The sequence below is a fragment of the Vidua chalybeata genome, chromosome 1 (assembly GCF_026979565.1).
Source record: "Vidua chalybeata isolate OUT-0048 chromosome 1, bVidCha1 merged haplotype, whole genome shotgun sequence".
NCBI lineage: Eukaryota > Metazoa > Chordata > Aves > Passeriformes > Viduidae > Vidua > Vidua chalybeata.
In genome coordinates, this window is record NC_071530.1 from 55,788,611 (window position 1) to 55,813,415 (window position 24,805).

At 39.3% G+C, this 24,805-nt stretch overlaps 1 protein-coding gene across 6 annotated transcripts in view; it reads left to right on the forward strand.

The window, feature by feature from the left end:
* ITGA9 (integrin subunit alpha 9) overlaps positions 1–24,805 on the forward strand; it is a 273,508-nt gene that overhangs the window by 171,194 nt on the left and 77,509 nt on the right. For all 6 annotated transcript variants that reach the window (XM_053967746.1, XM_053967754.1, XM_053967764.1 and 3 more), the window contains 3 exons: positions 17,884–17,970; positions 19,311–19,390; positions 22,590–22,679. In XM_053967746.1, the coding sequence (XP_053823721.1) occupies positions 17,884–17,970; positions 19,311–19,390; positions 22,590–22,679 (257 nt within the window). The remainder of the gene's footprint in view (positions 1–17,883; positions 17,971–19,310; positions 19,391–22,589; positions 22,680–24,805) is intronic.

Below are 24,805 nucleotides of genomic sequence, written 5' to 3' on the forward strand. Positions count from 1 at the left end.
TATTCCACTGTCTGATTTTTTCCTATTATGCTGCAGCCAGTCCTCTCCATTTCATGAATGAAACCCAGACTTTTCTTTACATCGCTCCTGACAGACAATTCTTCTCTGAAGAGGCACAATATGTGGCATGGGCTGACTTCTCATTCCTGTGTGGTCCTATGGATACGGTTCCTGTGCAATATTTCACGATCTCACTCTGTGAGATAGGGGTTTTTTACAGGTGCATGGAGTACAGCACTGCAGTAAATTTCAAAATGTGTCCACTGAGAAAACTGTTACTTTCGAAATACGTGTTCTTTAAAAAAAAATAGGGAGCAAGAAAGACACTTCACCTGCGTGCTCAGATTTTTTCTTTGCTGTGTTGGCAAAGAAATCTTGGTCCCCTCTTCTGTGTAGAGTAGATTTTAAAATACTTTTTTTAATTTGAAAATTTATTGTATCTTAATTTTGATTCAGCTTTAGGAAAGCATTCTATTTCAGAGTCTGAGAAATCCACTTAACAGGGCTGATACAACTTTCCTATCAAAGAATGCAGCATTGCAGTGTACTGAGTCTGGAAATAGAATACAAAGCTATTGCTAGTAATTCCTGCACCATTTTACTTCTGCTGGAATTACCTCCTGGCTTGTGTTGTTTTGCTGAAGATGCATGTCAGCAATAGGCACTTTGCTAACCATTGTTAGCTGCTGCTCAGTGCAGAGGGATATTTTCAGTACAGTTGCAGAAATAGCACTGTAAGCTTGCTGGCAGTGGCAGTAAATGTGTAGGGCAGGCAGAGCCATGTCTCTATTAAATGAGCTCAGCTATGGCGTGAGATTTTATAGCAATAGTATAAACCCAGCATACTTACCATAGTAACAGTAAAAGATCCCTGTTCTGCAAGGGCTGATAGAAATCTCTCAGCTAACCCAGCATCAGTTTTGGAGAGAGTAGGTCAGGAGATTCCATTGCTGAACACCATTCCCTGATGTAGATTGTTCCTACATTTCAGACAGGCTTCCAGTATCCAAAGCCAGCTATGTGTAACATTCCTGCTCCTTCTCACAACAGCTTTTGCCAAGCAACAGGTGAGTGAAGTTGGCAGGGCCAGACCAGTGCAGGGTTAACAGTGAGGTTATGGTTTCTTTGGATGTAGTAGTTGCCCATGATTCCTTTGAGAGCATGTACCTGAAACACTGGTGTGGAGTATGAATATTGCTGATAACTATAGTCATGCTGCTTATGTGCTCTGGGGTTTTACTTCTGATGAATAATGCAATACTCTCTATGTTACCAGGGAGGTCATGCAATTTGGATATGAACTCAGTCCTCTTCCTCACTCCCAGAGCTCTTGCTGGCATCTCTTGACTAGGATTGCCCAGGAGGGCTGCAGATGAAGGCAGGGTTTAACTTTTTCCAAATTGGAATTCTCTTGCACCAGATTCCCACACTGATCAAACTGTCTCAGGGTCTTAAGTGTGTCATGGAGAGGTCAGGATACAAAAAAAAAAAAAGATACATGCTCCCTTTTGGGCTACTGGAAGAAAATTTAGGTCCTGGGTATTCATTATCTCTGTTCTTCTAGCAGTTGCTGGCCCTTTGGGTTGATGCCTTTTTCTGAGCCCTAAGTCATGGTTAGGTGATAAAATGCAGCTAACTTTTTAAAGGATCCCCAAGTGCACAAGATACTGAAATGTGCTGAAGATACACTCATGACATAAAGTGAGTACAGTTTTATAAGTTTAGCAAATTAGCATAATTGACAAGAATTCCCAGTTAGAGACACAAGTGATGAGGTAATTCCCCCTTTTGGTTCAACCCTCTTTTAAAGCCCCAATTCCTCGTTAGTTGTTTATGGGAAAGTGGCGTTTGACCTTGGTTCTTAGGAGAAGCAAAAATAGGATTGGGACCTTGGAATGTGTTTTGTCTTTCCATTTAACAGAGCGGGTAAAATACTAGCTACGAATCTATTTAGTTATACAATAATAGGCTACAGAGCTACAAGTATGTGTGAAGAATATATAAAAGCAAAAATCATTTTGGCATCAGAATCCTCTGTCAGACAAGTTAACATGATCTGTCTCAATTCACATCCAACTTGTTAGCAGAAACCTTTTAAAGCTTGCTAGCAGAAATTTTTAATTTAATTAGTAAGTGTTCTGATTTAATCCAGCTGATTTTGCATGTAGTATGTTCAACTAGCTCCAGTAAACCACTCTGACACAGGATCAGAGGAGAGTGTTGCCAAATGGTCAACTATTGCTCCAGGGTACACCAAAATGTTTTATATCCCTGGGGTAAAATTGTCCACTTTCTTAACTGGGAAGAAAAAAACATGTGCAGCTCAAGCTACCAGACTTCATTGATTACTTTTTCTGCTTCCCTAGGGATAAGTAAAGAGCAGTGCTTTTTCAGGTCAGGGGCTGTAAGTGTTATGTAATATACTCCTACTCACAGCAGGCAGGAATTGATGGCTGGACTGTTGATCCAAACTTTCTGCTTGGGATTCATGTATCATTCCTATCATCAGGGAATGAGCATTGTAGATTTGGTTTATTCATGTAGTTAGTAGCAATTTGAGCCTTTTAAATTTTTTTCCTATACTATGATTTATCATGTAGATCTGAGAGATATTGATATTTGGGGTGTATATGGGGTTTGTATATATAGAGATATAAGTACAGATAATATAAATAATTTTTTATTACTTTAATTTTTATTGCTAAAAAATTAACTGAATGAATAGAATGAAAAATCCCCAAGTCTTTTGGGATAATTCTGATTGGAAGCGGTTTAGAAGCTGTGATTTTATAGGACATTAAATCTTGTTCTGCTCAGTGTTGGAAGGACCTGTGTGAGTTTGAATGTTACATGCATTGAGAAATTTTATGCTGATCAGGTGGGGCTGTGCTTTGGGTTACACAGTGTGAAAAGTGTTTGTCTTGGAAGTAGCTCATAATGATTTTTAATTTGACTGTTTGTCTTGGACGTCTTTTCCAACTTTAATGAATCTATGATCACATATATATAGTGGCTTTGAGGAAGATCCTGGGATGCTTTGTGTGGCTCAAATTATTAAGGAAGGTTTTATGTGATTGCCTAATTCTGCCCTTCTCGCAGGTCTGCCAGGGGAATGATTTTCTAAAGGAAGAACAGCTGTGTAGATTAATACAGTCGTGTGAGATGTACTTTTTGTAGGGGTTTAGAAGGCAGTCTGTGCTATAGCAAAGACCATTTACAGTGAATCCTGACCCACCTGCTGGTGTAGATCATCTTACTGAAAAGATGTAACATGCAATGTGGCATTTCTCCATGTCTGGGCATCAGCAGAGGTCCTGGTTTCCATCCTGGTAAGGTAGGGAAAATGAGAGTCAAAGCAATTAACTTAGGAGACATCTTCAAGGAGGTGGAGAAGGGCTTCATGAGACACAGGCAGTAGCTGTTCACCCCGTTTCAGTCTCTGAGTGGCCCATAGCTCACCAGCCAAGCTGCTTCTCCCTGGACATTTTCAGGAGCTGCACAGAGCTGGGAGCCAGCAGTACCAAGTCACGGAGAGGGCTTTGGCAAAGAGATTTAGCTGCCTCTGTTGTTGAGATCCAGCCACCCCCATCTAGAGTATTATTTTGATACACTGCATTACTAGGAGAAAGGTAAAAACCCTTCACAGAGGATAGAGCCCAATATACAGTGAACTCAATATACTTATCTTGGATATGCTTATTTGAAGGTTATGCTGTCCCTATGGATCCCAAAGATCACCAGTGACTTTCCTGTCCCAGTGTCTCACTTCATTATCATGTTTTGCTCTTAAACTCAGTGGACAAAGACTTGCCAATGTTTGAGGTGAAATATCTATAGGACAGGGTTAATCTCCTGTGTTCTTAGGATGAGGCTTAAAATTGTCTGAACTTTGACATCCTCTTCAAAAGACCTAAATAAGAATTAATTTGCACAGCTTTCTGTGGCTTTCATTACAGCAAGAAATAGGGGGTTATTATTGTTGTTATTTGAAGCCTTAAGTTTATTGAGTTTCTGGTGTGAAAGGTCAGTTCTGTTTTGGCAGGAGTTTCTGTTGGTCACTTTTCTAATAGGCATCTGTGATGCTGTCAGAAGATAAATGACACCCCTGGTGTAAAAGCCAATAAAATTGTAAACAAATATATCTATCTTTACAATACATATAACCATGTCTATTATATGGATAATATGCATGTGTATATATATTTATACTTATTTGCATTGCTTAGTTCTTTAGAATGTTGTAGTCATGGTCTTTTCTATTGGCTGGAAGTAGTGCCAATTGTTCTCTTTCACCTAGTTGTTTAGTTTTCTCCTGTGAAGCTAATAAGATAAAACCCAAACCCCCTTTAATCTTATTAAGCACAAGTCATGATCATGTGACATACTTCAGGTATAGCCTCTCTGAAGTCAGTGACAATGTTGCTGTAGAAAGACTAAAAAAAAAAAAACAGCTGCAGTCAAAAACATGAGTAAGGTTGTGAAAAGTTTTTAGCTGAAAATCAAAATGCTGCTTACGAAATCACAAACTTTCCTGTCAGTGGGTTTTATATCTATGTTCCTGTTAGCAGAAGTAGGCATGTTAAACCCCATCTGAAGGAGACCCCAAATCTAGTTTTGGTTTGTGGTTTTTGGTTTTTTTGGGGGGAGCTTCCTGTGGCGTTTCATCAAAACCAGAGGCATTGAGCACATCAGGGAGAAAGAGTGAGAAGTATTTCAGCTGTCTTTGTTGCAGGCTCTGGGAGTGAGCAGGAGACTCTTCACTGTGGACCCCTCAGCAAGGCAAGCTGCAGGGGATGCCAAACCAGACACATTCCTAGATGGCAGCACTTTTGCAGCCTACCTTTGGGAGGAGGCCAAAAATCCTGCACTTGAGTTTTGGCCATAACAATCTGCAGACACAGTGAATTCCACTTAGCATGGGAAAAGGAGGAGTACACTAAAAAATGCTCTATAAAGTAGTGTGGTACATCTTAAAGCCTTACAAGTGATCTGCTAATATTTTATTTTAAAGAAAGGAAAATATATTTTAAATAAGCCTGTTTCAATATCCAAGTGCAGTAGGTAATGGGTTATACCTTTGCATTTCAGCATTGTCCCTAGGTTTCAAGGTACTCATGATGTTACAAGGGTTTTTGGGGAAGATGTCCTAATGCACACTGTGTCTGAGTTTCTGAAACAGAAAGACCAAAATCCCCAAACCTATGTGTGTTTCAAGGAGGCATTTCCTGTGATCTGAGATTTGGCTTTTGTTGTTGGGGAATTTTATGTTGAGCTAAGATTTATAAATTCCAGGAAAATGTCCAGTGCCAAAATCATTATCATTGTTATTACCTTAATGTTATTCTTTTCACTTGAAAATTACTACCAGTGAAGGATGGAAAGGACAGAAGGGTAGGGTAAGGCTTGATTTTATTGACTGTATTTCCTCTGTATTGTATTGTATTTGGGTTTAATTGTGAGACTGGGGGAGGTGTGTTAAATTATTTGTGAGGGTTTTAGTTTACTTTTTCAAACTTTGTGTCGTTGATGATACTTGAATTTATTTTCTAAACTCATTATGAATTTAGCCATTTTATTGTAACACTAAGAGTCAATAGCTGTGTTGCAGTTGAATACACCAATATTCATTATAATTGAAGCCTTACACACAGAAGTTCATCTTACAGTATATCTGGGCATATATTATGTATGCTTTCACAAGTACCACTAGAAAAAAATTTTGTTTGATTTCTGCCTTTTGTTTCCTGCTTTTAATTTTTGTAGCAGCATGTTTTAAAAATATGTTTTTATTGTCGAATAAAAATGTGTATAACTATTGGATTTGCACGGTAGCAGGGAAGGCTATAGGAGTGGCTTCGCAGAGAAGCTGCTGGAAGCTTCTTCCATGTCCACTGTCAGTTGACTCCACGACAGACCCGCTGCTGGTCAAGGCCAAGGCAATCTGAGATGGTGGTAACACATCTGTGATAAGATATTTAAGCAGGAAAAAAGTTATCATGCAGAAATAATTGTGGGCAGAGAAGAGTGAGAACATGTGAGAGAAGCAACTCTGCAGACCCCAAGGTGAGTGGAGAAGGAGAGAAAAGAAGTGCTCCAGATGCCAGAGCTGCGATTTCCCTGCAGCCTGTGGTGCATCCCATGGTGAAGCAGCTGTGCCCCTGCAGCCCATGGAGAAGACCTACACTGGAGCAGGTGGATGCCCAAATGGCTGTGACCCCATAGGAAACCCATGCTTGGGCACTCTCCTGCTGGGGATCTGCAGATCCATGGAGAAAGGAGCCCACACTAGAGCAGGACTTGTGACCCTGTGGGGGACCCACAATTGTAGCAGATGGTTTGAAGTACTTCACACAGTGGAAGGGACCCATGCTGGAGCAGTTAGTGAAGAACTGTAGCCCATAAGAAGGAACTCATGTTGGAGAAGTTCATAGAGAACATTCTTCTGTAGGACAGACCCCATCCTGTAGCAGGGGAAGGACTTCTTTCCCTGAGCATGATGCCTTGAGAGGCTACCTAGAACACAGGCTAGACAGTGTTAAAGGAATAAAGTAGGTATTTATTAAAAAGGCCTTCAAAGGATACACCTTGGGCAGTACAAGAGCCTGGCCGTGGCTACACCCCAAGATGGACGACAGGTCACACATTTTCACACCTTTTTAAGTTTTGGTCCATTTACATATTTGGGTTGATTATCCAATTACAGCTTCAGGTTTTGAAGTCACATCCTCCCAGATTGCTCTCCTCAATTCAGTGTTGTTTATAGTTTTGGGCCTGAAGCTGCAATGGTGTCTTTGGTTCTTGGGCTGAAAAAGGATTGTTTTGTCTAACTAAACTGTGAAGAGAACTTGCTAACAATTTATATGAAGTTCAGAGTTATATACTAATGCAGTACAGAATCTGGAAAATATGAAAGCTAAAACTTAAGGCATGAAACAGGACACAACAGCAGAAACAGCATGTGATGAGCTGACCATAACTCCCATTCCCCATCTCCCTGTGCTGCTCAGAGAGCAGGAGCTTGAGCCCAACAAGGAGGGACGGGTAGAGAGAAGATTTTTTTCAAGATTTGTTTAACTTCTCATTGTCCTTCTCCGATTTTGATTTGTAATAAATTCAACTGATTTCCCCACTCAATAATTTCCCCACAGTTGAGTCTGTTTTGCCAGTGATGGTTATCAATGAGTGATCTTTCCCAGTCCTTATTCAACACATTAACCTTATGTTGCATTTTGTCTCCCTTGCCCTGTTGAGGAGGGTAGTGATATAGTGTCTTTGGTAGGCACTTGGCATCTGGCCAGGATCAAACCACCAGAGTATTTCTCTGTAATAATTCAAAAACAGTATCTGTGTTAATAGTACATGCAACCACAATTTAATAGTGTGAAATACATATGCGTGAGAGCATATGTATACATATATCTATATGTGAAGTGAGATGAAGGAAAGCTTACCCCAGAGCCCTTTCTTCTCCCAATTATTTCTTTGTCTCTGATTTTTCCCTGGGTTTTTGGAGAGCACGGACTCATACATACAAGAATGCATTTGTGTTATTAAGCTTATCATAATAATCTTATGCATAGATAATGAGGGAATAATGAAGATTAAAAAGATACATGTTCATCCACATTTCCTTTAAATAAAGGTGTAATCAAATGCAATACACTTGACAGATTGCAACAGCATATATATTTTGGATATACATGTCAGGGTATGAAAAATACAGGAACAATGTATAATTCTGCACATTCTTTTTCTTGAGTCTTAAGTTTTCTAGATAATGTGATTATGTCTGGATAGGCATTTAATCAAACAATTTTTCTGCAGTTTTATAGAGAAAAGCCTTTTTGTGGGAATAGTACCATCTCAATTACTTCTGAATTTAGTTGAATATTTGTCAGAGATACTTTGTGTACTAATTCGTATGATTGCTTTTTAAATATATCACTGTGGAGTCAAACTGATTTTTCCCTTAGTTTTCATTTTACTATGTTTTTGTGTGTGGAACTTGGAGGACATGGTTTACCACATAGAAGTTGCCTTATGCTTGATACTATATTGGCGTATTTGCTAGTGAGTGCGATGTTTTTTAAAGGCACGTTTTCAAAGTTTTATGAACAAAGGTTTTGTCTTGATTGGCAAACTGATAGTACATTACTAAGTAGGCACTTTTTTGTCATGCTTTGGTTTATGTGGATGATGGATTTTTCCATTCTGTACCTAAGTATCCGTTTTTTTGGTGGTGAATGGTGGCACATCCTGTTGGTGGCCAGTCATTAGTGGTGTTCTCCAGATCTCAATACTGGGACCAGTCCTGTTCAGTATGATGATCTGGATGAGGGGATCAAGTGCACTCTCAATTAGTTTGTGGATGACACCAGATTACGAGGGAGTGTTGATCTGCTGGAGAGTAGGAAGGCTTTGCATAGGGTTCTGGACAGGCTGGATTGATGGGCTGAGAGCAATAGTATGAGGTTCAACTACAGACTGGGGGAAGAGTGGCTGGAAAACTGCCCAGAGGAAAATGAGCAGTGGTTTGACAGCATCTGAACATGATCCAGTGTGTGCTCAGATGGCCAATAAAGCCAATGGCATCCTGAGCTATCCTGGGAATAATGTGGCCAGCAGGACCAGGAAAGTGATTGTTCTCCTGTACTCAGCATTGCTGAGGCCACATCTCAAATTGTGTGTCCATTTCTGGGTGCCTCATTACAAGAAAGGGCATGTCCAGAGAAGGGTAACAAAGCTGTCTGAAGGGTCTGGAGCACATTTTATGAGAAGTGGATTAGAGAGCTGTGGTTGTTTAATCTGGAGAAAAGGAGTCTTGGGGGTGACCTTATTATACTCTACAACTACCTGGAAGGAGGTGAGTGTTGGACTCGCCTCTCAGGAAACCAGCAACAGGATGGGAGGAAATGGCCTCAAGCTGTGCCAGAGAAGGTTCAGGTTTGACATCAGGAAGAATTTCTTCACAGTTGTTAAACATTAGAATGGACTGCCTAGGGAGGTGGTAGAATGACCATCCCTGCAGATGTTCAAGAAAAAACAGGATGTGGCACTTAGTGCCATGGTCTAGTCAACCAGGTGGTTTTTGACCAAAGGTTGGACTTGATTATATCAGAGGTCTTTTTCAACCTTAATGGTTCTATAATGCTATGATTCTGAGTACTTTCCATAGTGGAGAAATGTGTAGCTGTACATTAACACATATGGGAATGGGTCATAGAGTCAAGCCTGGCCAAACAGCATAGACCAAATGTGGCCATCCTCACAGTGAATGAGGGTCAGTTGACCTAACAGCTCTATGGAGGTAATGTATCTTGGTGATGTTTCCTGTATTGTTTTCTTCAAAAAATTAAGTTCAGCAGTTCCCAGCAAGCAGGGAAGAGAAATATTTAGCTGGCGTAGTACAGTGAAAGTCAATGTAAGTCTAATTGGTCTGTTAAAATGAGAGTGTGGCAGCAAAGGAGGTGGAACTTCTCACTGTGGCACCAGATCCCCATTTCTCCTTACACTGTTGTATCAAAAGCCTTCGTGGGGTCCCCTGGCTAGCTCTGGACTCCGGCTTTGCTGACAAGGACAAAAGCAAAAGACAAAAGGCGTTCTTCTTCTCAGGATGAACATCCCACAACTTTTTTGTGGAACACCTCCAGGGGAAAGAGAGTCTGGGAGAGATGTAGTGGCGTCCAGGAAAAGAAAGAGAGATCTGGGAAGGAGCCGTTTAGGAAAAGAAAGAGGTCGAGGGTCTCATGGCAGGAGATTTTAAACCCAGGGGAAGGTGGGGCAGAGGAAGGGGGATCACAGCCAATGGGATATGATGGGAGGGGCAAGGGGAGGAACTGATCCGGGGTAAGACCACCACCACAGGACCTTGGAGGAAGAGGTGTGTGTGGAACAAACCATGTGATACAAACAAACCACTTAGTGCAATATAAAAACCACTCAGTGCAAAATAAACTACTCCGTGCAACACAACGTTTTGCCACCTACCCTGCACATCCCTTAAAAGATAGGAGGAACAAAAACATGATTGGTTTTGTTGACTGTTCCTGAAAATGGTTTTGGGGCTTAATCACTTGAGCTGAATGAACAATATATGCTGCCTCTTCAGCTTCTGAGGTGCTGTCCTTTAAAAATTTGCTGTAATAACTTTTCACCAGTTAAGATAAAAGTTTATGAAGGAGGGAGAGTTGGAAGTATCTAGTAAATAGAAAAGTTTTTATCTTCCCTGTTTTACTCAAATATTTGCTGTGTTGGGTGGGATCAGTAAGCTATCTGTAAAATAGGTTCTATCCAGGGATGAGAAGGAAGAGGTGAGAGACTTTAATTAATCATTAATCACAGAAATAGCTGTTTTCTCAAAATAAGGAGCAAATCCAAGATATTTCAAGACAGGCTTGCTGGGTTTCAGGGTGGGATGTCCCTACAGCATTTACTAGTGAGATCATGGAATAGGACAGGAAATTTCTCCCTAATGCCAAAGGAAACTTCATTTTTCCCTCTAGTTCTTTTTATGAAACAACTGTTGAGGTTCCCCAACCCCCTTTCAAGTTTATTTTCTGGTAATGAATCAAAGGATCGATTTATTATTAGTATACAGATCCAGGTGCCCCACTGCCCCATGTCATAAGCTGATTTGTCTGTGTGAATGTTAGCATACTCAAGTATGTAGTTTTGCTAGCTTTTTAAGCATTGGGATGGTGAGGGTCAATTGGTGAAACAGCAGTTCACAGAATTTATAGTGTGTGACATTCATATTTCTTGATGTGGTTTGTTAGGGGAATATCTATGTGTTGAAAATAAAGGAAAACCTTCAGTCCCTGTGACATCTTTAAAATGGATCTTTATGGTACATACAAAATATGTTTTTATTCCATTTTATAATTTGACGTGATAGCCAATATTCTTTAATGATTGCATTCAAGAGGTTAGGTAAATGCTAGTTTCATTACAAGGTCTAGATGAGCAAGTCTGTATTGAGTCTATAACTCCCTCTCTGTAATATTTTTTCTAACAGGTAATGATTAATAGTAATTTTCACATTATAGTTGCTATTGATGCTGGATTATCATTGACTTGGCCTTCATGTCATTCACATTGTTACTTGCATTCCCCCTGTATTTGGAAATTACTTACAAGAGAATAAATGTTTGAAGCTTGAGATCCAGAGCTGTTATGTTAAAAGAGTAAAGCCATCTTAATTTCTTTCCATCATGAACATCTTTTTTCTGCTTTTGAGTGATTCTGTCACCCACTTTGCTTTGGCAAGTGAAGAGCTATACACAGAAGAGTTTCTGACCACAAGGTGCTTGCTTGAAGTTGCCAAATAAACTATATTTCCATAAAATGAAACAAAACTCATAGGATTTTGACTCTGAGAGGAGAAATTCCTTGAAATGCACATAAAAATGTTTCCTGGACCAGTGGCTGCTTTTTGAGCTACGGCCACCTGTGCTAATTATTGCAATCTATCTTCAGAGTTACTATCAGTAACAGGATGATTGTTTCCCCAGCTTGCAATATATACTCACTGTTCATGAGAGGCACTGTGGCCTTCCCAGGTGGCCTGGTGCTGCCACTGAGTGCTATCTCCACTGCCTAAGAAGCTGACCTCAGAGAAGCAGTGCATCCTGACACTGCGCACAACTCTCCCTGCGCTTCCCCCCATCCAATCCCTGGGTTGTGCAGTACTGAGAGAGTCGGGTACTGATGGCAGTGGTTGTTTGAAGGCTTTGTGCATTTGGAACTCTTGAAACAGATGAGCAAAAGAAGAAAAACCAAACCCCTAAAACTGCAGGCTCACTTTGTGAGATACTGAGATTTCCAAGCAAAAGTGAATTCCTGTTGCCTTTGGCATTGGCTGTGGACTGCAGTTGGGGAAGGTGTGTGCCTGGCAAGGTCCAGCCCAGAAACACGGAAGAAATACTGTCTGCTCAGTTACCAGAGAGTACTGCTGACAAAGACACAAAGCAGATATCAGACTGCTAGTTATCTGAAGAAAAGAGAGGGTTAAAGGGCTTTCGAGGATGATAATCAGAGCAAATTCTATGACATATCTGAGGCAGATCAGACACACCATTTCAGTGATTTCAGATGATCTTGAATTCTTGCATAGTGCCAGTGAGTTCCCAGTCAGTAATACCAATAATCCTCTTTGTGTTCTTGCAGTTTTAAAATATCCTACAAAGTACTATTTTAGAGGTAAGTGTGGTATCTCTGGAATTTTGTATTAGAATAACGAAGCTGTATGCACATGAGGGGGCCTCCAAGATTAAATTACTCTGAGCTGTACTTGTCAGTCTTGAGGAAACTCAGTCAGAGCCAGACCTTTTATTTGAAAAAAATCCTTAGCCTTTTATGAACTCAGGCATCCCTAATTGCACTACATATGTGGATAACTGCAACCCACATTCTTTTGTACCTCACTTGCTGTGGAAAGAAAGTACATTAGTATGTTCAGGAGGTGGCTGTTAGATTAATTGGTATCCTTGCAGCCTCAGTGAAGATATTTAGAGAACTGCGAGGCAGGGAGAGATAAGTAGGAGCAAAAAAACACTTTGCTTTCCAAACTCTAGAGAAACTCATGAGTTGTTGATAGCACAACTGAAGGGCTTAGACCAAGATCATGAAGAGTGATTTGAAGGAAATATTTCAAACATTATCACAGAGATGAGTCTTTATTTTAAGTTCCTGACATGTTTGTTCTACCTAACTTTGCAAGCCATGTGTGTAGGAAGCAGATTACCAGCTGTGAACAGACATACGTTTTGTGATATCTCCCAAAAGTAAGAAGTTCTTAAAATGCAGGTCAAGTCTATATAATTATCCTGTTGTGTGGAACAAAATATCCAGATGTTCATCTAAGTTCTCATTTGGGAAAGTATCCTTTCTCACAAAAAGTTCACATTAAAATTACTGAGGAATAAGTATGCCTTTTAGTCAGGGTCTGTGATGAGAATAAAAAATGGTACAAATTTAGCAAATATTCCCAGTGCCCAGTGTAAGCCTCTACCTGTGGTGCAGGTCAGAGAATTTCCAAATAGCTAGTGGGGATAGTTATAAAGTCTATATACCAGAAAGGATATAGTAGGTAGATGCATAGTACCTAACTTTTGAGACTCAGCATAGCATGAGGTGGACAGTGCAAATAGCCCTCTCTTGTGATATTTTCTCCGGAAATTTATTTTGAGACTTCTTGGATGAGGATTCTATTCATGATCCTCTGTGGTGTTAAGTGTACTGGTACACAGACAGGCACCATAGAACAAGAAAACTAGTAACAACAAGGAAAGCAGTAACAAGAGTGTGTGCTCTGACTACAGATGTAGGGTTCCTTGGAATTCACTCTTGTTATTCTGCTTTTGTATCCTTTGGAAAACAAGCAGCATCACAAGAAAAAATCTGAACAAGTTAAATAATTTTTCAACATCTTCAAAATAGGAGTGTTCTGCCAACAACACAAGACTTCCAGGACATTTTCTCATCAGTTCCAGAATGTATGCACTAGTACCCAAGGTTTGCAAGGAGGATTTTTTCAGTTTAAATAATAACAATAAAAAAAGACCTTTAATTTGAGTATAGCTGAGGAAAGAGAAATGTAAACTACTGGCAAATGTATTTTCTAGCAACTTGAGTTTTTTTTCCCTTTGAGAAATATACAGATTATTTTAATAATTCCTTAATTAAGTTTCAATGCCTTTCATTGGTGGTTTTAATAAAAAGTTCCTTAGGAAATAACAGGTAATTAGAAGAGTTTTTAAAAGTATGATGTAAACTCTGGCACAGATAGTCAGCAGTATTCAGCACAATACATAAATTACCTTAAGTTCAGAAATTAATATAACTTTCTGTTGAGAGCCACATCTGGCATATCCTTTTCACATGTTTAGTATTGTTCTGTTGCATTTCCTTACTGACACTGCAGATGCAGTATCTACTCGTAGGTTGTGTGCTTAGAAAAGCAAAGAGCTAGAAGGTCATAAATGAGTGTTAGAATAGTTGAATTCACACCTTTTCTGCAAGAACATTGGTGAATGCAAAATAACACAAATGACCTGTACTTATATGAATGTTTGCTTTTGCTGATAGTCATAATATGATAGAAGAGCTGTCAGATAGATAAAAGCCTGGTATTGGAGTACCAGTGTTAAAGGGCAGTTAATGGGCTGGGGAAGATTAAGGAGATGTTTTAGGCAAGGAACTTGCAACCAGTCATGGGTGGAGATGAGTGGGGAAAAAGTTGAGGAAGTGATGACTTTGAATTGGCACCAAGGCCAACATCAGTTCAGAGGAATTTTTCTGCCTTTGGGGAAGAAATGAATGAAGCTAAGAGTGGGAAAAATAAGAACCAGTTCATATAATTATATGAGCTGCCAGGTCAGGCTCAGGAAGGTTGGAGGGTTTCCGTTGGACATAAGTGAGGGAGAGAATGGTCAGGTTGTACTCACTAGCCAGTAAGTCATGCCATACCAGTTATGCAAGACTCGCTTGGGAAAAAACCCATGTGGGGTCTAATTTGAAAATGGTAAGTCAAGATGAGGCTAAGGAAGTTTCAATGTCTTGAACTTGTGTGTTTCATTGCTCATATTATAATGATGAGGAAACTTTTTTTTTTCTGTGATAAAGAACTTTGAGAAACAGACTGTGAGCCAGCCTGAGCTTCATATTTCTCATAACCAGGTCAACATTTGCAATGAAGTAATAATATAGTTATTTGACTACTTATATGACTATTTATCTGATTGACTAAGAGTATGTAACACTCTGAAATGTTTCAGAAAGAAAGTTTTCCAGATAAAGTTTCACTCTGTCTTGTTGGAAGGGAAACAGCCAACCCTTTTGGTGATGTTTTCTATGCAAACTAGGAACTGCTATGAAGCTCATGCAGTAAGCTGAGTTTTTCAAATGGGTTGTATAGTCATAGAGTAGCACTGCTCCTCAAAAGCATGACCTAACATCAGCAAGAAGTGGGATCTACAGTTTCTGTAAGCTCTGAGTTGCGCTGCTCTTCCTTATTTGTAAGATAAGACAGCGCCAACGCTTCAGCCTCCTGGCACAGTGTGAAAATTGAGTTTAGAGAACTGACCACCATAGGAAAACACATAAAGAAACAATATTCTTTCTCTCCAGAACAGCACACTGAAATTGAAGCCTGAAGCTAAACAGTGAGCAGTGAAGGAAAACCAAATATTTGCTCATTAGTTGAGCTTCTCCATCTTAATCACAGAGCAAACCAAGGAGTCCACGGGAAAAGTTTTCTGGGTAGCCTTTAATTTATGAATTTGTGGGAGGCTGAACCAGTATGATGAAGCCAAACTCATTTCTGCTGTTTCCTAGCATTGAAAAGTTTTATTGTGCACCATTACTAGAATCACTCAAGTTGGAAGGGATCCATAGGGATCACTAAATCCAACTCCCTGCTCCTCATAGGACTCTCTAATTAAACCATATAACCAAGAGTATTGCTCAGACAAGTTTGGTGCCCTGACCACTTTCCTGGAGAGCATGTTGCTAACTGACCACCCTCTCAGGGAATAACCTTTTCATACTCTCCACTCTGAACTTCAGTAATGTTGTATTAATATTAATCATTAAACTGGACAGTATGCTAATGAAGCCAGAAAGTCATTCAAGTAAATTTTCCTGCACTCATTAAACTTTTCCAAGCAACAATAAGCAAAATCAGTGAATTCAATGTTATCTTGTAATTTCCTTTTACAGCTAATAAAACCATGGGCATCTGCCTGCCAGCTGTCTGGTCTGTAAAGGCATCAATGTGCAAAATTAAGAATGAGTGCTCTTCTTCTGTTATCAGTATGAGGATTCTCTCCATTATCCTGGTCTTTGACATCTCTGAAGGGATATGGCCTTGAGGAGAGGAGATAGTTTCTTGGGTCTGTCTGGTCACTGTCACCATACTGGACAGCTATGTAATTAGAAACCCCTCGTGACAGAACACAGGCTAGGCATTGATGGAAGATCGTTTGCCCCAGTTAGCAAGGGACATTTGAATGACCCAGAACTGAGAATGTTTTCAGAGGAAGCAGGTGTGAAATTTTTCATTTGGTTATGCAGCCGCTCAGACTATGTGTTCTCTTGATCACTCTCATAAAACTGGAGAACTTTCCAGATTCCTGAGAGGAAAAGGCTAGTGAAAGGGATGCTTTGCCCATAAAACACTTGTTTTTCTATTTTGTTTTCGTTTTAGAGGAGAAAATCTAACACGTATGTGGATGGTAGCTCCGTACTACTGAAGGTAGATACTTGATTTGCTAAGCAGTGCCATCTTTTGTATTTCCAGAAATGGAAGCCTACTAAATAAAGACTGCAAGGAAGCAAATCCATAGAGAAACTGAATGGGAAGGCCACTCCTCTGGCATTTTAGTAGTATTGCAGTACTGTCACTCCATTAGGCATCTCAAGGTGTGCACTGGTTTTCTCCTTACATTATTTTTGCTTTTCATGAAACCAGTGAAATATTGTCTTAGTCAGGTAAGAAAGATAGTATTTGATCTATCATTTTCTTGAAATATGTGCCCTGATTTGAACCATGATTTTGAAGCTAAATAACTGTAGAACATTCACGTTGAGCTTGGGTCAGAATGTGAAAGGCAGAAAGGCATTTCCTGGAGGTGCCTATAACCCAAGTGCATAGTTCAGGAAGCTCCTTCCACTTGTTCTTATTCCAGCTGCGAATGTAACTTTTAAGTGCACATTTGAAGTAACTCAGGAAATGTACATGAGCATGAGCTTTTCAAACTGCAGTAAATAGTGAAAATAGGTCAAATAAATTTTATGTTCTGTAGCAAAGAGATTCTCAGCTGCATGTCTGGAATAAAATTAATTTATAGAGTAAGATATCTAAAATTTAGGTATTTGTATTATAGCAGATACCATAATCACTATAGTTCAGGTGATGATATAATCAACAGTAGGACTAGAGAGGTATCCAACCCAATCTAAATTAAACACCTGCATTTGGTCTGGGGAACTGTTTTCTACAAACTTTTACTACCATAGGAGCAGTGACATGTAAATCACATAGCAGTCACTTGCTGTGTAGGCTTTTAAAAGCATATATCAGATTCCAGAGCTGAATCATACTCCTAAAGTTTAGTGAGATGAACTTGTCCACAGTGACAGAGTATTAAACTGTTCCCTGATAATCTTGTAATGGGAATGTGCTCATCTGGAGCTAGCCACTTACTTTATGGAGCAATGAAACACTCCATTCACCAGAAGACTTTCTGCTGTAAGTGGAGTCACCAGTCAAGCAGTATAGGGCTGTTCTAACCTTTTGCATTTGAATTATTGACTGTCCACAGTCAATATTTAGCATAAGGAGATGCTCATTCCTCTACTTTATCTATGCAACCACTGTCTCACTAAATGTTAGTACCCATACCAGCATGGCTCATCTTGTGGACCACAGCAAGAGATCAGGGCATTGAATGTCACCAGAACCAGATTAACTTTCTTTTCTACATCTGTGTATTGCATGGTTTGGTCACTGTTTCCCAACACTGCTCTTTCCTCATGGTACACGTACCTGGAAAACTACCTTAGAAAACCTATATTCTTGATCATATGAAAGCTTTCTTTTAATAAATGGAGGGAATAACTGTTATCCAAGAATTTGGTCTGACCTCCTGACTCCAGTGTGTTTAGTCATGCAGTATTTCCTCATGATCTGTCTCTTAGAGCAAGGTTCTGATGGCTATCTTCTTCCCAATGCTGGTCTGACTAACGTGAAATAAGGAAGTACAACACAGTGCTATGATGGGAAATATTTAATTTTCCATAGTATTTCATCATGTTGGTGTTTCTTAGTAATCTTCTTTTTCTCCCCAAATCTGTAATCTCATGGTCTTTTTTATTTTCTTGCAGGAGGAGCTGGGCATTGCTTGTGAGTTACTGGAGTCAGATTTCCTCAAGTGTAGTGTGGGATTTCCTTTCATGAGATCTAAATCTAGGGTAAGTTTGTGATATTTGCATTTGCAGAATATTGGTTCATTTACCTCTGTCTCCAAGGAATGTCTGGAAAGCCAACTGCTTTTGTTAAATGTCTATGATGGATACTTTCTCTAGCTTGCTAAGACAGATACCCAAGCCTTTCACAGTTACAGAGGCTAGCTATCCTTTTTCCCACCAGACAGGGCCAATGATAGTGCCCTGCGCACTGCAATAAAATAGCTTTGAAAAATGGTGCAAAAGTTGCAGCTGTGGAAAACTTAGGTATTTCCTCTGCAAAAAATTAGAAAAGGACTCTCTATCTTATGTTGCCTCTGTGAGTTTTTTGTCTTCTTTCACATTAAAATGCTGCTGGATTTATACAAATGACAATGAAAATGCTAATGACATTTTCATCTTATGGTCTCTGGTAGATTTTTTAAAGAGGGTTTTGTTCCGTAAGAGAAGAGAAGATACACTCTCTCATAATGTTTAAAAATCCAGCTGGGTTCTTTCTGCCACTAAATTGATCTATATAAATGACCAACCCAGAAAGGTGAGAAAATGAGGAATAACTTAAGGATGATCTGAAAAAAATTAGTCTGAAATTTTTCAGAAAGTTTCCATTTCAAAAGCAAATCCTTTCCATTTGACCTAATATAAAAGTTTTTGTTTTCTGTTTTTACAATTAACTCTTTTGTGCTATTTTGAAAAAGTAAAAAATACTTTAAATGGAATTGAAAAAATACATGCAGTAGCAAAATATTATCTAGAATGTAAGAATGTAATTGACATTACAATGGATTTGGACACTATTTCACTTGGCCAAAGTCAGTTTTGGAGTTAGGCAGAAAAATTACATGGAGAAATAATCCATCAAAGTAAAATTCTTATTTCAAAATTAGCACCTGTTTTCACCCATTATAATGTGTGTCCGGAGTGCTGCTTTAGCTTGTGCCACTTACTTAAGTCTCCAAGTGCAGGCTTCTGGTGTGGCCTTTATTCCCCCAAAAGATCTCTTCATCAACAAATAACATACAGAGTAGTGCTGACATAGTTTCAGGTAGTGATCCTCCTGTTCTGCAAGACTCATTCCCAGGCAGATGATGTTCTCAAGAAATATCTTTGAATGGCAGTTCTAGTAAAGGTCTTCTCTTAATGAAGGAAAACTCAAACTCTATAATATTTGAAGACAAACACAATTACTAAAATTTACAAGGTAATTTGCAGTAGAAGTGCTCTTACATGTATCAAAATATGCCACTTTTGTAAAATTAGGCCAGTAAAATATAAATAAAGTTTCAGAATAAATACATTTTGAAACAATATGCAGAGTCTCTAAATATGGCTTTTTCATTGTGCAGTATGAATTCAGTGTGATCTTTGACACAAGCCATTTGACCGGGCAAGAAGAAACACTTACCTTTCTTGTCACTGCCCAAAGGTAAGGGGATCCTTTTATGTCTAGATGACTTGGATATTCTTTGTTACATGAAGTGTGCATTACGTGTATATGTGTAGTAAATTAGGTTAAATTACTGAGGCTAAATGCATTTGGCTAAACATATTTTGGTGATTCAGAGGAACTATGTCTTGAAGCTTCCTGAAAAATGAGGTAGGATCATACATAGGTTTTCTTTGCCAGGCAGTTGCCATTCTGAAGAATCATTCTGTATTCTCTCAGTTGAAAGGCTCTTGTGTTTCAGTGTCTGTCTCTTTGGACCATGTATCAAGCTCAGCTCAGCTGCAATTGATGATCAACACAAGATAGCCCAACCCATTTGTTCCAGCATTTGAATGAAATAAACATGCTGGGATGCAAACCAGAAAAGATAAATGCTTTAATCAGATGGTCAAGGATCCCAGTGTTAGGTTCTAAAGTCATGTTTGTATTTTTCCTCATTCTGGATCTTCAGTGAGCCATGACAGACTGTGGAAAACATCTAGATAGTGTACTTCCCAAAGAGCACTTCAAGTTGGTATTGAAGTAGGGTGTTGCAAAGTATGCATGCATAGGCATTTTGTCTTGGACAGGATAAAAGGTGTGATATATGCTCTGTGCCTTCTAAGATGACGTACCATGAAGAAGCACACTGCATGGGTGGTTCATTCACAAGCACTGCCAATGTCTTTATGGGAACCAATGTGTGGCTGCATTAACATTGGCCATGAACTGCTGCTTTGATCTGTTGGGTGTTTGACTAGTTCCTCCTCCCATTTACTGTGTAAATGAGCCAACTTCATATCCTTGATGTATACAAATCAGGATCTTCAGTCTGAATTCTCCTCCCAAATGGAATGACACCTCTACAAAAAGCTAGAGATGAGAGATAAGATGTAGCAGCTGCTGAGTGACTGCTCTCATAAGGCATAGTTCTCCCCTGCAGTAACAGTTGTAGGGGGGAACAAGATCCTGCAGCACACAGGACTGGTATGAGACAATGAAAGTGAGACACTTCACCATGTCTTGCATGTTAGCGAAGTTTTATTCTCCATCAGATGTTCATCATGTGGTCAGATGACCTTATGATGCTTCTCAGTGAGAGACATCAGTATCTGCTAGGTGAATGCCAGTTGGTGCAAAGATAGGTCAGCAGTGCTTCAAATTTGCACAGCCAGTGTTTTCCAACCTTGGATAGCACGGGACTTCCCTCTGTAATCTCACTTCTTATATTTCTGTGCCCTACCAGTGAGAAGTACTAGTCGGTGCCTTTAGATGAGCAAAGAAATAAACAGTAATTGTTACACATTGAGTGCATGCTTAGAGATGTTACAAGAAAGTTTCTCATTGTAGAAGGTTGAGAGAAGATAGTTATGTTTAGAAGGATTTAGCTGAACCTCCAAAGAGAGTAGTAGTGCAGGTCTCAATGCTGATTACTCTCATTTTCTCTGTGACTTTAAGGCAAATTGTTTAATTCCCTTGCTGTCAAATGAGTGTAACAAAATCTTTCTACCACAAGAGTTGCAGGGAGCCCTGAGGTAAAGTCAGTTATGAGGAAATTGAGTGAAAGTACCTGTGCTGCAGTCAGACTGCAATAGGTGAAGGCATTGTTTCCACACAGAACTGGAGCTAGTCTGGCAGAAATAGCTGGTAATGCTGTCATGGGAAAGCAAGTGTTGCCTTTCAAGTGTCTACTTGAGCCTGTCCCATGTAGCTGCGAATTTGGCAGTAGAATCTGTGACAAGAGACTGGTTCAGTATTGGAACAAATGGAGAAAGAAGTAAACATCTCATATTGCTCTTATATTATTTGGCTGTTTTCAAAAAAACAGCAAACCCTCTTCTTTGTTTCCAGGTGTGAACTGTTTTTCTAGAGCTAGATTTACTGGGCTGTGTTCTCCTTTTCTGACAGTACCTTTACTCCATTTGAAACAGATAAGAACATATCCATGAACCCTGTGTAGAATTCTACTTGCTTATTCTGTGTGCCACCATGGTATCTTGTTATTTATGTTGGATGAGAAATGTCTCAATTTTGGACTCTTCTGTGAGCCATTTTGGAGGAAAAGCTTTTATTTTAAGTGGGGTTCTTTCCCAGGGGTGAAAATTTGTGTGGCTTTCTATCTGGGCCATATTTTATCAGCAAACATAGGTGATGTGTCAGTTGCATAAAGGTGAGCTGTAAGTAAACATGTATGTAGCCAGCAGGCTCTATTTTTGTAATCGGAGCAACTCACAATCTGTATGATATCACTTGGGATGTTATTGCCTGCTGTTGCCTCAGTAGTACTGTCATCAAATAGATATGATCAGACCTTTTGTTCTGCAATTTGATTTGTGAGTAAATCCAATGAACTGCAAGGCAAAAGTGATTCCAGAGTACTGCTGAAGAAATTGGAAATACATTTAACGTATCTTTCAAGATTGTTGTTCTGAGCTGTCACCCAACAAGCAGACTCATCATCAGAATTAGAATAGTTGCAGGTTTGTGCACTAGACATGCATTACAGAAACCTTTCCTAGACTTCATACATAAAGTATTCACACTGAAACAAACTGACTTAAATGAGAGCTAATTGCTCACTTTTTTCCTTTCTTCATTTTGGTTTTGACTGGCTGAGGCAACTGCCTTTGACAATGTAAAGTATAAGTGCTTTCATTTTGGCAGCTAAGTACAGGAAGAGGGGGAAAGAGAGGGTGGAATTGCAAAGAGGTTATGGCCAGTTCACTACAAGGGTCTTGCCTGAAAAACTGCTTGCAGTGGCAGCAAATTGGTGCTATAGTACAGTGCAGGTACACTGAAAACATTCATTCATTTGGTGAGTCAAGACCCAATGTGAGATGTGTCCCTCTGACAAACTGACATGCAGTCAAACTGGGAGAAAATGAGCCCTTGCATGGAAATCTAAATGTTCTTGTTTATCTCCACTTTGTATGATGGCTGCTGTAGTTTCCCACAGACATTTGAATTCACGCCTTGTTCCAAAATATATATCTTTTTAATGAGCCTGTTTATGTCACAGCCACAAAACTCATGCTTTTTGTGTGTGCCCTCTCCAAGGTTGGGTGAACATTCTTAAGGAGCTGATATCACTCAAATAGAGAGGCTCAGAGTACAAGGCAAAGAGATGGTGACTGTGAAACTATGATATATTACAAAGGCTGTCGATTTGCAGTTTGTTTGTTTTTCCTTTCTGGCATAGTGGAAACCTAGAACGCACTGAATGTCTGCATGATAATACTCTAATCCTGTCTGTGCCCCTGATGCATGAAGTGGACTCATCCATCAATGGGTAAGTATCAATCATCAAATGAAAACAAAACCAACAATAATAATAATCAGCAGCATGCTAAGAATAACATCTGAGTGTCTTCCAGTGAAAAAATTAATTCTTCTCTTTGTTTACATGTAGCCAGACTATTGCTTTTTCCTTGTTTCCCAGACACTGGTCATTTAGACAATCTCATTCAATATCTGGAAATTTTATTCATTTCAAGACTGTACCTCATTTTCACTACTTCCTAATTAATGCTAATTAGTTACCATCACATTTATAGTAGGTATTTTAGTGATTGTATTTAAATTCAAGTGATGCTGTAGATATGATGGACCTTAAAATTAAATTTAAAAAGAACAAGTAAACCACATCTTGATCCTTAGGGCATGTCTTTAAGGAAATGATTGAGAAACCAATGGTTACGGTCAAATATTCTGGAATTTTAAGGAGATCGGTGAAGTCTAGCTGTTTGCCTTTCTGTTTAATTTCACAAATAGAATTTGCTTCTGCTTCTGTTTATTTTCTTATTTCCTCTATTCCCTAGTCTGTGAGGCATCTGACTACCAACTGCGGAGCATCTCTCACCCTTTGACTGAAATATTTGTGTAACATATAGTCATTGTGTCCTCTCCCTAAGGCTGCATGTGTATGAGTTCCTGCCGTTGACCTTGAGGCTCTTCCCTTCCACTTGGATTCACAATCTTAAGCCTAGAATGAAAGATTTGTGGTCAGTCTCAACAGTCAGACCATTCTTTAGCATAAACAGTGCTTTTGAGTTGAAATTGGAGGACCTGGTCACTGAAGATGAATTAGTATTCATTAGAATACTAATATTAGATATTAAACTCACCTCTAATAGTAGACTGAGAAAGTTGACCTTAATTCCTAAACTGGGAAAGCAAAAACTCATCAATAGTGTCCCCAGAGGGTCAGTGTCTCATCTATGGCAACCTCCAGACTACAGGTATTGTCTAAATGACTAGTGCAGGTTGGCATCAGTAGAAGTCAAATATTCCCTTGTCCACTATGCTACATGTGTAGGAAAAAAGTTAACCTGCACTGACATGTGATTTGATTGAAAAGCTGAATAATCTCAGATTCAAGGCCTAGACTGGGTTTTGCCCCATAAAGCTTATCTTGTTGGATAGAAATAAAATCCTTAATTACTGCCACAGGAGTCAGAATGGGCAAAAGGTTTGTTTGAGCCTGCTCAGAGAAAGGAAGTGCGCTGTCAAACCTCACAAGATGACTAACAAGGACAAAAATCTCTATATTGAGAGTACAGTCTCAGTAGCATGCTCTGGAAGTTTTTGAATGCTTTCATTGTTACAAATTCTTTACAAATTTAACTCTTGTTTCTTGATGCTTTGATACAGATGGATTTTTATTCAGCTTTACAGATATGAATGCTTTAATGTGTATTGTTAGATCTCTGTTACCTACAGAATACTGCATGCCAAAACATAATAAAAACTGCTTTCTCTTCTTTCTCTTCAGAACGTACTTTTTTAAACCACAAGGTCTCTGAATTTATAAGCCCCACCCAAGTGCCTGTGTGGATTATATTTTTCTTTCTCATAGACAAAGCTTAGTTAATTGAAGTTCACAGAAAAATCCAGCAGCCAGAGAAAAGTTTGGTTTATTGGAGGGCACATTCCTAGGCATAGTAATATTAGTAATACTCTTCTTTTTGGACAGTATCTTTTTGAAGCTTCTTTTATTAGTTTAATTGTCCTACATTTGAATCTAGAGGAGCAAACTTCATTCCTGGTTATAAATAGCCCAGAATGGCTTGTACCATATTTGGGAGCCTTCTGGCATAACACTGTAAATGGGAGGAGAAAGTCTTTCACTGTTTCCCCTAGGAATCACTGGCACAGGATGCAGGCAGGAGTAAAGGAAATGTACCTAAACAGGCTTAAAATCCTGTCTCAAAGTGCTCTGATTTCAAAGGAAAACCTGGGAAGGAAGCAGAGTTTTAGGCAGTAGGGAGGACTAAGGTTTGTCTGAAATTACACCAGGGCCCTTTCCAGACAGTGGACAAGCCTGAGATTAAAAGGAGACATAAAGGATGCTTAAAGCACTCCTAGTCCTCTTCTGCAGGATTTTTAGGTACTGTGTTGTGCTTCCAAGTAATTTCT